Source organism: Equus asinus, chromosome 28, assembly GCF_041296235.1.
Source record: "Equus asinus isolate D_3611 breed Donkey chromosome 28, EquAss-T2T_v2, whole genome shotgun sequence".
NCBI lineage: Eukaryota > Metazoa > Chordata > Mammalia > Perissodactyla > Equidae > Equus > Equus asinus.
In genome coordinates, this window is record NC_091817.1 from 23,631,240 (window position 1) to 23,646,390 (window position 15,151).

At 43.3% G+C, this 15,151-nt stretch overlaps 1 protein-coding gene across 1 annotated transcript in view; it reads right to left on the minus strand.

Moving 5' to 3' along the window:
* The window catches only part of AMFR (autocrine motility factor receptor), a 44,046-nt gene that overhangs the window by 2,963 nt on the left and 25,932 nt on the right, over positions 1-15,151 (minus strand). The window contains exons 9-12 of the mRNA XM_070500670.1: positions 11,751-11,941; positions 9,832-9,935; positions 4,219-4,353; positions 2,211-2,294 (exon numbers count right to left, since the gene is read on the minus strand). Coding sequence (XP_070356771.1) covers positions 2,211-2,294; positions 4,219-4,353; positions 9,832-9,935; positions 11,751-11,941 — 514 coding nt within the window. The remainder of the gene's footprint in view (positions 1-2,210; positions 2,295-4,218; positions 4,354-9,831; positions 9,936-11,750; positions 11,942-15,151) is intronic.

Below are 15,151 nucleotides of genomic sequence, written 5' to 3' on the forward strand. Positions count from 1 at the left end.
AGTTTGCATTCTGGGAATTTTCTGTTCAATTTGACTAATTGCTCTAAAATTTAAACAAGTCTTACCACACTTACTGCACGAATTTTACACTGACTTGACTCTGAAAACAGAGTCAAGCAGATCAAAAGGGCAAATTCTAAGGGTCTTTTCTTAAACAGATAGAAGATCACGTGTTGATCTTTAACAGGATGTTAAGATGAGACTCTCGGTTTTGGTTGACGCTCCAAGGGCCAAGACAATGCCCAGGTGCCCCCACATGCTTAGGCAGGTGTCCGACCGTCTGTGCTCATGCCACCAGCATGGACCCAGGCTTGCTGTGTCAGCCTAGCACCCACCTCTAGGTGACAACAGAGTTGAGGTGGAAAAAGCTGAGAGACAGGCCTATTTTTAAGAGCTAAGAGAAAGAAACTGGCTTGTAGTAGATAAAAAAAGTCTGTGATGGGAGCAAGCTGGACTTCCACTGACTGTAAGGCCATGTTGTGTGTGTCCCGAGGAGTGGACATGGGTCCTGCAGGAGGGATCCAGCCTGAGGTTGCTGAAATAGACTTTGCCCAAGAGGCCCCCTTGGAGGGTTGAGTGACCCCCCATGAAGGGATGGGTGGTCATAAATAGCCAGTTCAAAGAAAGTACATTCAGTCGAGGTTTGTGGTGCTAGATGGGGCAGGCAGACCCGTGAGATAACTGTAACGCATAGGGAGGGGTGTGCACAGACGCACACACATGTGCATGCCGGGGGCACAGGGCCCATCCTGACCCTCTCTCCTCCTGAGCCTGACCCTAGAGGAGGTTAGCAAGAACTGCTGGTGAGTGGAGGAGCAGACAGAAGAAAGGAAACAAGCCCAGCCTCAGGCCCGCGCCGGCTTCCAGCCTGACTGATGCAGGGGAGACTTTGAATTAAGAGACGAGCAGAGCCGATGTGACCATGGGCTAAACTCAGGCTTTTATTAACTGATTGTTATCCAAGGACTTTTTATTTCCTGAGAATGACCAAAAATGTTAGATAGCAAGTTTCCTTGTGAAGTAAGTACTTTCCCTCCACTATGTTAGAAAAAACTCAAAAATCTTCATGCTAACTCTAAAAAGAGAGTTGAAGAATCAAGACAGGAATGGAACGTGCCGTCCGCAGATGCCCCCGAGCCAGTCTAGCGTTCAGACCTCAGCGAAGCCCGCTATCCAGAACATGGGAAACATGAAACCAACTCCTTCTTCAGGAGTCGGGCAGCACTGTTTAAACGCTGCATGATCCAGTTACCAATGCGGATGTGAAAACTTAACTCAGCAATGATCTGAAAAAGTCTTAGGAGTTTTACTGTCTCCTGTCTGCAGGCAAAACACGTGCAGTGAAAGCAGCCACCGCGTCACTCGTCAGTAAAAGGAGCTGCTTTGAGAAGAACCTTGACTGATGTGAGGGAAGGCACTGCCAGCCGCAGACCCCAGCCCTGCGGGCGGAAAGCCCCGCGTGTCACAAACACAGAAACACAAGATAGGGCTGCCTGGGGCTTTTTTCTAGTCTCTTAAAAGTTTTTGGAAAGTATGGTAACTGATTAAGCAAATAGGAATTATGGGAAAAGGATGTGAACTGGACCCCCAGGGTGTGGGGCTAAGAGCATGTAGGGGGTGCCTCTGCCCTGAAAACCAGACAGAAGAGCTGCTTTTGCTTAGAGGCAGCCATCTCAAGCTGCCCCCAAGTGTATATCTAGGCAGATCTGCTTCCCAAGACAACCACACTTCTCCCCCCACCCCCACGCTCAGGGGGTCTTGCTTTGGTGAAATGCATGCAAGTACCTGGAAATGCTGAGCTGGACAGGTGAGCTGTGGGAGAGACTAAGTCACCGGTTACAGCCCTAGACAGCGGGGCCCAGTCGTCCCCACCTGGGTTGGGTCCAGGCACAGAGTCCAGGCCCAGCTTCACCCTGCCCTCCCGAGTGCAGCCACTCAGGCCCACGGGGCCAGGGCTGGCTTGGGCACAGCATGACTCCCTTCTCCAGGCCCTGAGGAGCGGGCTGCAGGCCCTAGGGGAAATGCAGGCCATGCCACAGGCACCACCTGGTTTCTTAACCTTCAATATCGAGGCAGATGTGGCATCCGGCCTTCCTCAACACCCCTGCCCTTGCCTCCCCCCTCAGAGGCAGGACTGAAGACCCCTGCCAAGCACCACACTCCTCCTCCCCGATCACACACACTCACTCTCTCAAGTGTGCCGACCTCACCTGGGCAGAAGGTTCTCCCTCCTCCAGGTCACCGTTTGGCCTCTCCACAGGGCTGTTCAATGCGGGTCTAATGCTCTCTGACCGCTGAAAGAGAAACAGCACCACGGACAGTAGGAGCCGGGCCGAACCTAAACAACAGGTCCAGGCAGACCCAGGGTGCAGAGGGGCTGTGCTCCCAACACAGTCTGAGCTTTAACAACACCAGCGGCATCGAAGAAACGAAAATGCCACTAAGATTAAAGACAAGACAAAAGAGCCTAAGGCCTAAGTTTGAGAGTTATCAGTTGGCTCCACATTTAGTTTCCCCTTCAGTAATAGTAACTGCATGAGAATAATGAAATAACATCAGATAACAGCGACTGAACACTCTGTAAAAACCCTCACATGATCGCCTCATTTCTCTTCTTAACATCCTATGAAATAGGTACTGCCGTTCTTCTCATTTTCAGCCAGGCTGAGATCTCGGCCAACGCTGCAGACACTCCGGGCCCTGCCTGTCTCCCCGCGGGTCCTGCCACCACAGTGCTGGCTGGCCGTTCCCGTACTGCATTGCCTGAGGCTCACTTCAGCCGCATGGGGTAACTGTGCCCCCTAGAAGCAGCCCTCAACCGACAAAAAGGAACTAGTGTATAAACACCCAGCTCCTCCCCTCTCAGGAGGGACGTGTTTTACACCAGATCCCAGAGGACCCCAGTGGGGTCCAGCTCCAGTCACCCACGACAGCCATCTGCTGGACAACAAACCATTCACTGGCCACCTTCCCTTGTCCATCTCACAGCCCCACTTGCTGCCCGTGTTTCCTGGAACACGTCCCAAATTAACTACTCACATTTGAATCCCTGTCTCAGGGCCAGCTGTTGGGGAAATGCACAGCCAACAACCAGGTCAAACAGGCAAGGACCGGTGAGCCATGTCTAACACCTCAGCACATCTGACTCCAAACTCCAGGCTCGTTCCCTCTTCAAAGATCTTCAAGTTTTAGGATTTTATTAATAGATTTCCATCTATTTTTGCATACAAAGTTGAATAATTTCTTGGTAGATGATCCCCTGGTCCTGCCAGAAAGCCTGTCTTTAAAATGTTAATACTTCTTGTACCCTTAAAGGGGCTATATGATGGGCCAGGAAATCTGACCATTTTAAAAAAGTGAAAAGTACAGGGCGGCCCCATGGGTCGAGTGGTTAAGTTTGCACGTTCCACTTCAGCGGCCCAGGGTTTTGCCGGTTCAGATCCTGGGTGAGGACATGGTACTGCTCATCAGGTCATGCTGAGGTGGCGTCCCACATAGCAGAGCCAAAAGGACCTACAACTATGTACTTTAGGAAGAAGAAGAAGGAAAAAAAAGATGGGCAACAGATGTTAGGTCAGGGCCAATCTTTAAAAAATAAAAAAGTGTGTAAAAATAAAAAAGTGAAAAGTACAAGCCTCACATAGCTGTACACTTCAGGGAGAACCACACCCATGTGAAAAGCCGACCAGCGACAGGCGGCGTTATCGCCTAGAGCTGGGGGTCAGCACACAGCAGCCTGCGGCCACATTGCCCCTTCACCTGCTGTCATAAGTAAAGCTTCACTGGGACACAGTGAGGTGCACTCATTTACATGTTGTCCCTGGTGCTTTAGTGCTCCAACGGCAGAGTTGAGAAGTTACAACAGAGACTGTATGGCTCGCAAAGCCTGAAATATTTTGATCTGCCCTTTACAGTAAAAGGCTGCCAATCGTTGTCCGAAGGAGCTGACGCTAGGACCTCCTGGACTGGCAGGAGGCTGGTTTGGCTGGTTTGGGGTGTATGTCTGTACAAAAAAGTATCTGAATACATTTGTCCTTGTCTTATTCTGAGCCTCTCTGATGGGAATGTTCTGTCATAATTTGGTAAGATGGGAATTCAGAGAAACCCTTCATCAAATCATAAGTGATATTCAATTGCTAAGAAACTAAAAGGTTAATCTAGAGAATTAAATCTTTGTGAAGACATAATCCATTTGTCACGCTTAAAACCCTTGTTTACCTGTGTGGGAAAAGGTACTTGAATCCGTCCTTCTAAAATGTTGTCTGTTGTTATTTCAACAGAGCGTGTCAGCTGGAGGTCCTGTAGCACGAGGTGGTACGGAACCTGGGGGAACATTTCTTGGATCTGATGAGCCTATAGGAACACAAATACAGAGGCCACAGAAACGTTCAGTCTCAACAGGGACTCACTGAGGTCACCATGTATGGCAGGCTCGGGCACTGAACTCGGCGTCCTGCCCTGCACACACAGGTAAGGGGCCACCTCTATTCCGCGGATCACCATCAAACTGCACTCCTTTTACTACTTTTCCAGGATGCCAAACAGATAACTTGGGACAGCATCAATTTCACAATAGAGCACAGAAATCCAGCTGGATCTCGAAACAGGCTCACCTAGAATATGCTAGCTGTAAAAAGTCTTCATTTTAAAGCTCAGTATAACTCAGGTATAAAAATGTGTTCTCCATGAGATCAATAATTCAAAAAGATAGATGCACTCCTATGCTCACTGCAGCATTATTCACAATAGCCAAGACATGGAAGCAACCCGAGTGCCCACCAACTGATGATTGGATAAAGAAGATACGGTATATATACAACGAAATACTACTTGGCCACAAAAAAAGACAAAATCATGCCATTTGCAACAACATGGATGAACCTTGAGGGTATTATGCTAAGCAGAATAAGTCAGATAAAGACAACTACCATATGATTTCACTCACATGTGGAAGATAAATAAATACACACACAGATAAGGAGGACAGATTGGTGGTTACCAAAGGGGAGTGGGTGGGGGATAAAAGGGCACATATGTATGGTGATGGATAAAAACTAGACCATTGGTGGTGAACACGATGTAGTCAACACAGAACCCAAAATATAATAATGTACACCTGAAATTTACACAGTGTCATAAGCCAATATGACCCCAATAAAATAATTTAAATAAAAAATGTATTCTCCTTAAGGATAAAATTGCAAAAAGGAACAAACTTATCATATACATCAAATGGATAAAATTCTAACGTATTATCTTAAGTGAAAGCAGCCTGACTTAAAAGGTTATGTACTGTATGATTCCATTTATATGACATTCTGGAAGAGGCAGGGATCACAAAGCGCACAATGGAATTTCGGGGGAGGGGAAATAGAACTGTTCTGTATCTTGACTGTGGTGGTGGTCACACAACTCTGAATGTGACAAAACTTACAGAACTGGATACTAAAAAGGGTGAATCTACTCTATGTAAATTACACCTCAATTTGAAAAGAAACATAATAAAGAAAGTGAATTCCTAATATCGGAGCTGAAGTTTTCAAACAGTACGCCAGCAATGTCTCAGAGTCCACTTAGGGCTCGAGAGTGGGAGCACATGTGTAGCAGGGAGCAGGCACAGGTCTTGGCACGTCACCACTCATACTTTCATCAAAGAAGCTCCAGATTTGTTTTTCACACATGTGTATTTATTTTACAAATGCTTTTGCTCAAGGTTTTATTTGTGGAAGAGTCCTAATGATCAAAAGAAAAAACAGGAAAAATAGAATTGCTTTAGGGGCACTTGAATGAATGAATCTTGAGTGAATCTCCTACTGGGATCTGAGCTATTGGGATCTGAGCTCGTAAGGAACACGTCGTTGTAACTGTAGAAAGAGAGGGATGTGTCTCAGTGTCAGGGCCTTGAGAGACAAGATCAGGGGAAACCTGCACAAAGCTTTGCTCAGAGGCATCATGGGGGTGGCAGGGTGGGGCAAGACAAGCAGAGCACAGCAGGAGGGCCCATGGTCTCCATGAGCCAGGAATCCCCTTTTTGTTTGCATGAATGTCAGCTGATCATTTTTTTCCAGGGCAAATCAAAGCTAACTGGAAAAGAGTCCATAAAGACCTCAATAATCAGATAATGTTCTTCTCTATTCTTAAACAGCTTCCCTCTCATTTCCCAAATTAAAAAATGCTCAAGATTCCTTTTACTAGACCAAAGCTTCTCTTCCAGAAAACCAAGTAAGGTAATTATTGGATCTTTATAAAAAATGTATGGTTCCAGCAAATTAGTCATGCTAACAATAGGCTATTCCAGTCCATCATGGAACTCGAGGAAGAGCCAGGGCCCGCCTGAGAAATGTGAACACAGCAACTCTGAGAACGTAATTCTGATCCCTAGGAGGTTCCACGCCCACGAAGTCTAACTCCTTTAAGGAGGCAGGTGAGGTGATCCACATGCAGAGCTTCAACAGCTGCCTAACGCCAAAGTAGCCACGCAGAGCCTGACAGGAGCCGGCAGCGGGCACACTGGGCCACCACACTCCCAGACCATCTATGCCAATCATCACGTCACTGTCACTCTCTGCTGGCAACCTGGCTGTGGGCTTCACTGAGAAAGCAGGAGCCAGCAGGAACCCAGGCCTTTCTTGTAATCATTGTGGTCAAAACATAAAACTGACCACCTTAACCGTTTGTAGGTGTACAAGTAGTATTAACTACCTGCACGTTACTGTGCAGCGCTTCACTAGAACTTCTCCATCTTGCAAAAGGGAAACTCTGCCACTGAACAGTGACTCCCCATTCCCGCCTCCCCACCAGCAACGACCATTCCACTTTCTGTTTCTAAGAGTTTGACTCATTTAGATACCTCATGTAAGTGGAATCATGCAATATTTGTCTTTTTGTGACTGGCTTATTTCATCTAGCATAACGTCCTCAAGGCTCATCCATGCTGTAGCATATGACAAGATTTCCTTCTTTCTGAAAGGCTGAATAATATTCCATTGTATGAAATACCACATTTTCTTAATCCATTCATCTCTGATGGACATTTAGGTTGCTTTTACCTCTTGGTTGTTATGAGCCATGCCTTCTTTTTAAATCAAATCTCAAAAACATACCGGTAGCTACCTCCATCCCTCCTCCTAACGAAGGCGAGAGTCTCTCTCCTGTTCTGGCTCCCAACCCCACCCTCCACCTCCAGTTCAGTTAACTCTTCGGTTTGTTCTGTACCATCCATCTCTCCCCCTCTAGTGATCATTCTTACTCATCTACCAAGCATGCTTTAGAATCTATCTTTAAAAAAAGACCCATGGCTACTCAAAATAATTGAAAGCAAAGTCCCAAAGAGATATTTGTATACCCATGTTCACAGCATCATTCACAATAGCGAAAATGTGGAAGCAACCCAAGTGTCCATCAATGGATGAGTGGATAAACAAAATAGAATAAATACATACAATATTATTATTCAGCCTTAAAAAGGAAGGAAATTCTACATATGCTACAACATGGATGAACTTTGAGGATATTATGCTATGTGAAATAAACCAATCACAAAAAGACAAACACTGCATGATTCCACAGTGGTTGTGGGGGACCGGGGGCACTAGGTGGATAAAGGAAAGGATGGGAGCATGACTTCCCTGGATACTCCTCTATAGGTTTTGAAACTTGTGGATAAATGACCTGCTCAAAAATCTTAAAAAAACAAAAACTCCCCTGATACCACATTCCTATCAAGCTACCACCTCTACTTCTCCACTCCCTTTTATAACATACTGCTAGATATTGTGTGTTTCTTAAGCTCCTACTCATTTTTCAATCCACCACTATCTAGCATTCAAGCCGTCAGGCCATGGAAACTGTTTGTTCTACTCCAGCTAATCAACTGCCTCCACCCTGTCAAATCCAACACGCGGCTCTCTGACCTCATCTTCTAAGAATTCCCACATGCGTGACTTGCCACCTTTTCCCGGTTTCCTTCCTTCTCAATCAGACCTCAGCCTTGACCCCTCTTCTCTTTGCAAGCCACATTCTCTCCCTTGAAGAAATCATCTCCTGCTTTATATATCTCACCTATAGATATAAAACTACCCCCCAACCCAAAAACCCTCCTGAATGTTTATCTCCAGCTTGATGTCTTTACTGAGGTCCAGAACTGCCTACATGACATCTCTACTTGAATGTCTCATAGACATCCCAACTTCCCACCAAACAGAATGCCAAGTCCTGGTCCTCAAGCCCGTTTCTCCCCCAGTTTTGCCCTCAAGACTCAATAGCGGCTGAGCTGCTTAACTGAAACCCAGTGCGTCAGCTTTCATTCCTCCACTTCCCTCCCCCCAGCTCCCCCCACATCCAAATCAAAGCACTGTCAAGCCCTGTCAGTTCATCTTCCAAAAATACCTTAAATCTGCCAGTTATTTCATCTTTTATCACTAACACCCTGGTTCAAGCCACCATGTTCTTCTGCTGAACTATTGCACCAGCCTCCTAACTGGCCTCACTGCCTTGTTTTGCCCCTCTATAATCCACTCTCCCCTCAGAAGCAAGATCATTCCCCGTCAGTCCCCGGGGGAGGAAAAAAGCCTTGGATGGCCCCCTACTCCTCTCATTCTAAAATCTACACCCGACTGTGGCCACAAGTCTCTGCAGAACCTGGCTCTGCAATCTCCGCTTATATCACAGTCTTGGTCCCCGACCTGCCAGGCTCCAACCACAGTGACTTCTCTCGGTTTCCAGCACTTTCTCATCTCATGGCCTTTGCACCTACTGTTTCCACTGCCTCCTTCCCCCTGATCTGCCTCCTTCTCGTCTCAGCTTAAATATCACCTCCTCAGAGAGAACGTCTCCGGATGCCTCCTCTAAAATAGCCTCTTCCCACCCACCCCACCGCACCACCTGCCTCACCGCTTGCAGAGCTCTCAGCACCACCAGCAAGCTCTTACCTGTCTGCACCTATAATCAGTCTCCCAGCTACAACTAGACTGCCTGAGACGAGGGCTCACATCGGCCTGGTTTACACCGCAAGTGTTTGTGGTTTGGTTACACTGTGTAGTGCCTGTCACAGGAATAGGCTTTCAGTACAAATTTGTTGAATAAATACATTAAAATTAACTAATGAATGAATAAATGACAACGACCTCCTGGAGTACTGACTAGGCTTACCCAGGTCAGCCAGAGGCCCCATCCAAGCAGGACTAAGGTAGTGTGCATTTTAAGACTCCTGCATTTATTATCACAGTGAACACTAAATTTCAACAATGGTAAAACATGTTTCTCCAACACTGTAAAATAAAAATATACACCATATGGCAAAGCTTTAGAAAAATACAAAGAATCTTGACGTATTTGAACAATATCCTTGAGCCAAGAGCATGCCTCAATATCTCAAGGTATATATATACACACACAGCCGTGTGTGTGTGTGTGTGTGTATGGATACACATTTATTTATTATGGGGAAGGAGGGGACGGGGGTCAAAAAACCACATTTGGTAGGCCTAATATAATTTTTGATAAAAGGCACATCATTCACTCCAGTCAAGAATCCCCCCAGGAATTTCTGGCTAAAATCAAGGAGAGTCCCAAGATTGGCCTGGATCACAACAGAGTGAACCTACTAGTGCTCAAAAAAGGTGAGATTATCTCCCACCCGAGTGAAATGAAAACTGCTTTCCAAACCAGTTTCAGATTGCAAAACACAGGAATTTAAGTGGTCCCACTGAAGAAATAAAACACCCCTGAAAATCCTGCCATTCTGCCAGAGCAGAGTAGGACCAACAAGGTCAAACACAGTACACATCCCTTCTGCCTACTAATCATCTTAAAGCAGTTAGCGGGCCTTACCATTGCATTAAGCTGGGAGTTGCTTGCCTGCGTAATGCCAAGAATGTTGGTGGTGTGCATCACTTCGACTGAAAAACTCGGCAGCCAACTCGCAATCCGCGACCCTGAAACAAAGGAGAATCCAGAGCAAGTTTTAGAGACCTCTTTCCCCATGTCATCCACTCCAGAGTTGGCCTCTCCATGACACCAGCTGGTACTCACTAAGGGCTTACTTGACGCCAGGCCTTTTGGACCAAGTGTTTCAAGTGGGTTAGCTCATGTAACCCTCACTAGAACCCCATGTGGTACCATCTGTTATTATTCCCATTTTATCTTCTCAGACATTTGACTCTAGTTCCCTGGGTCTTGGGTCCCCAAGGCACTCAAGAAGTTAGATAACTTGCCTAAGATCACACAATTTAATTATGGCAACCAGGATTGGAAGCCAGACAGTCAGGTTCCAGAACATTTTAACACTGGGCTTTCCTGCTTCCCAGTGGGCTGGATCCACACAATCTCAACCCACTCTCTCAGCCTAGAATGTGAGGAAGGTTTTCATGGCTCTAATGCTGCTACAACAGATGAGTTTTTGCTCCTCTCTTTCACACTTTACACAAACACTACTCATCCAGAGACACTGTTTTCACAACTATTTTCATGAAGTATTTTCTACTTAACAATCTGGCTCCAAGACCTTGGTTTTCTTATTCAAAATTGTTTCCAAAGAGTTCTACGACACAGGCTTGTGGACTGATGATACCAAGAAGTCTGCTGCTTCTGCTATTTCCCTAAGAAAAGGGGATCCTTAGATATTCCACCACCAAGGACTGGCTGCAAAACAACTCAGTATCAAGCCACATGTTTAAGGGAAAGTATTCTTCCCATCACAAAGAAGCACTGAGGCATGGAATATAAAAAAGTTAATGGCCATCTCCAAGGTCTTACCCAACTAAACATGCCTGTTAAAAAACTGGATACTTATTTCATGTGCTTACTAGGGAGAAATAAAGTTGATTTTATCTATTTTGAGTAAGTTTTTATTAGTAATTCATAAAACAATAGATTACATAGCCAGGACCCATGTCCAAGATCTGCTAGTATATTTCAGAAGTCTCACCTGATAGAGGCCTTAATTAACAGCCACCAAGGCAGCCCCTCCACACACCCCTGCACCCTCACCCTTGGCCCAGCCCGCCAAACAGCCATCTTCTTGGAGACTTGACTCTACTCCCTTTGGTCCTTTCTGTCAGGGATTTCACCAATGTCTCACACTCTCGCCATGCTCCACCCATGGAAACTCAAATCAGAGATGCGAACAGCACTCCTCCTAACAAAATTCCAGGGGTACCTACTTTATAGTAAGAAACAGGAACTCACAGAATTTAGCGGTATTGGAATTGATGAAAATCAACAACAGCTTGATATAATGTGAATGATGATCAAGAAGGATGATCAACCAGTCCCTCATAAGGTGCTCATGGCATTAGAATTTTAAGTGTGGTTTTATTACAACTCTTTTCAACACTGATGGAAGGCACAATATTCATATTTTATGGGCAAAGAAAAAGGATTCCAGCTCTGATTGTGCTTCAAGTACTCACTGGAAAGGCTACTCAATGACCCTTCATTATATGCGTAAGTACTACACATTATTAGCAACAGTTAAGTATTAAACTGATTAAGTGCGCTCCTTGCAGGCATGGTTGATTCAGTTTCACTTCTTCCACCTTCCCGCCCCAACGCCCACCCATATTCACACTAAATATAGCAAAATGCCTGGCACAGAATAACCCCTCAGTGCTCTCTATACTTACTGAACACTTTCAATTAAAATTAAAACATAAAATTAAACTGGCCTGTATAGGCAATTTATAACTAAAACAGCACCCCCTTAGGGGAGAAACCCCTTGAGTGTGGCTTTAGAGGTTGAAACAACTAACCATCAAAGTGGAAGAAGTGATTGTGCTGGTTTAAGCGAGGTCTGCCTTCAGCTGCTGCCACAGGAACCAGATTCTCATCCAGGTTCTCTCCTTGATGGTCTTCCCTGGCACGATTATTGTCAGCAATATTAAGAGACATTCTGCATGTTGGGCAGGAGGTGTCTTGTTCTAGCCAGGAACGAAGACAGGAGCTACCAAAAAGACCAAAATAAGATATCCTTAGCACATTTTGTGAGAATTCACCAGAAGTACTCTGAATGTATCAAATGTGTTGCAATTTTACTTTCTATTTACCACTAGAGAGATTTAAATGTTGAGAAACGTTTGGTAACATTACCTCTGTGCCCTATTTTACTCTAATTAGAATACTTCCAGTGTGTTCTGCTATGAACATTAATTTGTTAACATACATGGTCATCTACCAAGCTCCCAGTCATGACCTTCTTCCATGAGACTTCATCACATGGCTCACCATCTTCCTTTCCAACTCTATCAAATCCATGTGGCTGAATCATCCCTAGCCTCTCATTCTTTGAATCCTCTACTCCAATGATCTTTCTCTCACTCTACATTAGCTACCCACTAATATGGTCATAATCTTGGCCTTCTCTTCAAAAATCGTGACTTCAAAGATCTAACTAAAGCTCCTCTCCTTCCAGCTCACTTCTCTGGGACTGAGCAAATAAGGGTTACTTATTTGCTAAGACCTCCCATCCACTGATAACACCACTTTTTCATCAAGTATCACATCGCCTCGAGGCCTTACTTCCATCTTCACCTAGCTCACCCACAACCACTCCCTTACATCCACCATCTCAACTTCTTCTATTTGTAACCCTCTTCTATCTGTATTCTGCTTTCTCAACAAAGCCGAAAGCTTCTTTTGCCCTCTCTCAGGAAATGATAATGCCCTAATTATGGTAGAGTCTCAAAAATTACTTGCACTGTCCATTAAAGGGAAATGTACTAAAAAAAATGAGAAAGTAGAATGAAGTGACCTCCAAGGTACCTTCCTATTTGATAACACTACATGATCTTTCTTCTAAAATTCCAAGGAGCCTTCCATTCCACGGAATGATAATGTTATCTTTCTTCTAAGAGCTCAATGAGGCACTGAATAAAAGCACTCACTTCTCTGTGTCTTTTTCTTTTTGAATATCTGGGAAGACGTGCACATATAAAGTTACAAAGGAGAGTCTCACCATAATGTGACAATCCTCAGAGTCTCTGGAGACCAAATGGTACTTACGTGTCAAAACTTTCCCAGAGGCCAGATGGAGCCACTTACTATCTCTGTGCCAGAAAAAAGTACGACAGTAATGTTCCAAAATAATGTGTATATCCAACTCTATCACATTTTGAAATAAAGTACCTATAATTCCTGTTTGTGATCATTTAACTATTAGACAAATAAATGATTATATTTTTTAAAAGTTCACTTCCTCTTAATGAACACCCTTAAATCACACCTCTAGTAAAATTAGCCTTGTGTGGGGCTACAAAAGTGTGTAAGATCTTTGTCTTCCAATAATGTTACACTGTGACACAGTTTTCATAAGCAAATCTAATTTTATTTCATATTCTGAAAAAACCTCCCACATTAAATTAATAGCCTAAAAACTCCAAGGTGAGTACAACTAGTTAGATACAGTTGCTTAAAAAAAAAACAAAAGTAGACTTTCATAGCTAAAGAAACTTAACTTTAGATAAAACAGATATTTTTCTATATAACTATAATAATATTCTATTGAAGGATTGTGTCGCCTCCTTCTAAGTAGGACACTTCAATATAATTAAATATTCATTGGACTGAAACCTTGCAAAGACATCTTCTATAGCAACAAATTATCTAGCTACAGTCTATTGAAATCTAGACAATTAGCTTTACGACAAATGAATTTGCCCTTAGATTATCATCACACAACTCTCCTCCTATCTACTAACCAAAGCTACAAAGTAAAGCACCAAGCAGATGTCCTAACAATGGTTTGCTCACTCAACCCAAGGCAGACAAGTGTTTTAAAAATTAAATTCTAACTCTTAAACAACCACTGGGTCAAGAAGAAATCACTTTGGCAACTAGAAAATACTTTGAGACAAATGAAAACAAAAACACATCATACCAAAACTTATGGGATGCAGTAAAAGTAATGCTCAGAGACAAATTTATAGCTAAAAATGCCTAAAAAGAAAAAAACCTTCAAATCCACAATAACTTTATAACTTATGGAACTAGAAAAAGAATAAATGAAACCAAAAGCCAGCAGAAGGAAGGAAACAACAAAGATTAGAGCAGAGATAAATGAAATAGAGAATGGAAAAACAATAGAGCAAATCAATGAAACCGGCAGTTGGTTCTTTGAAAAGATCAACATTGACAAATTTTAGCTAGACTGAGAAAAAAAGGGAGAAGATACAAATTACTAAAATCAGAAAGTGTGAACATTATTATCAACCTTATAGAAATTAAAAGGATTATAAGAGAATACTAGAAATAACTGTACTCCAACAAATTAGATAATATACATAAAATGGACAAATTCCTAGCAACACCATTAATTACCAAAACTAATTCAAGAAGAAATAGAAAAATCTCAACAGACCTAGAACATGTAAAGAGACTGAATCAGTCAAAAAATGTCCCAAAAAAGAAAAGCCCAAGACCAGATGGTTTCACTGGTGAATTCCATCAAGTATCTAAAGAAGAATTAATATTGATCCTACTCAAACTTTCTCAAAATATAGAAGGGAAAATTTCCTAATACATACTTAATATGAAGCCAGTATTACCTTAATACCAAAAGCAGACACAGGTACCAAAAGAAAAGACCATTACAGACCAGTATTTCTTGTGAATGTAAATTTAAAAAATCCTCAATAAAATACCAGCAAACCAAATCAAACAGCACATTAAAAAGATTACACACCAAGAGCAAGTGGGATTTATCCTAGGAATGCAAGTGTGGTTGAACATAAGAAAATGAATCAATATTCACGATAAAATGATAAAAATACTCAGCATTACTAGGAATAGAAGGGAACTTCCTTAACATGATAAAGGGCATTCATGAAAAATCCACAGGTACATCATACTCAATGGTAAAAGACTGAAAGCTTTCCCTCTAGGGTCAGGAACAAGACAAGGATGCTCATTTTCACCACTGCTGTTCAACAGTGTACTGGGAGTCCTAGAGAGAACCATCAGGCAAGAAAAAGAAATAAAGGCATACAAATTGTCAAGGAAGAAGTAAAATTATCTCTATTTGCAAATGACATGATCTTATATACAGAAAACCTAAATAATACACATACATACAAAAGTACCACAGAACTAACAAATTTAGTAAAGCTGCATCATACAAGAGTAACACGTAAAAATCAGTTATGTTTCTATACGCCAG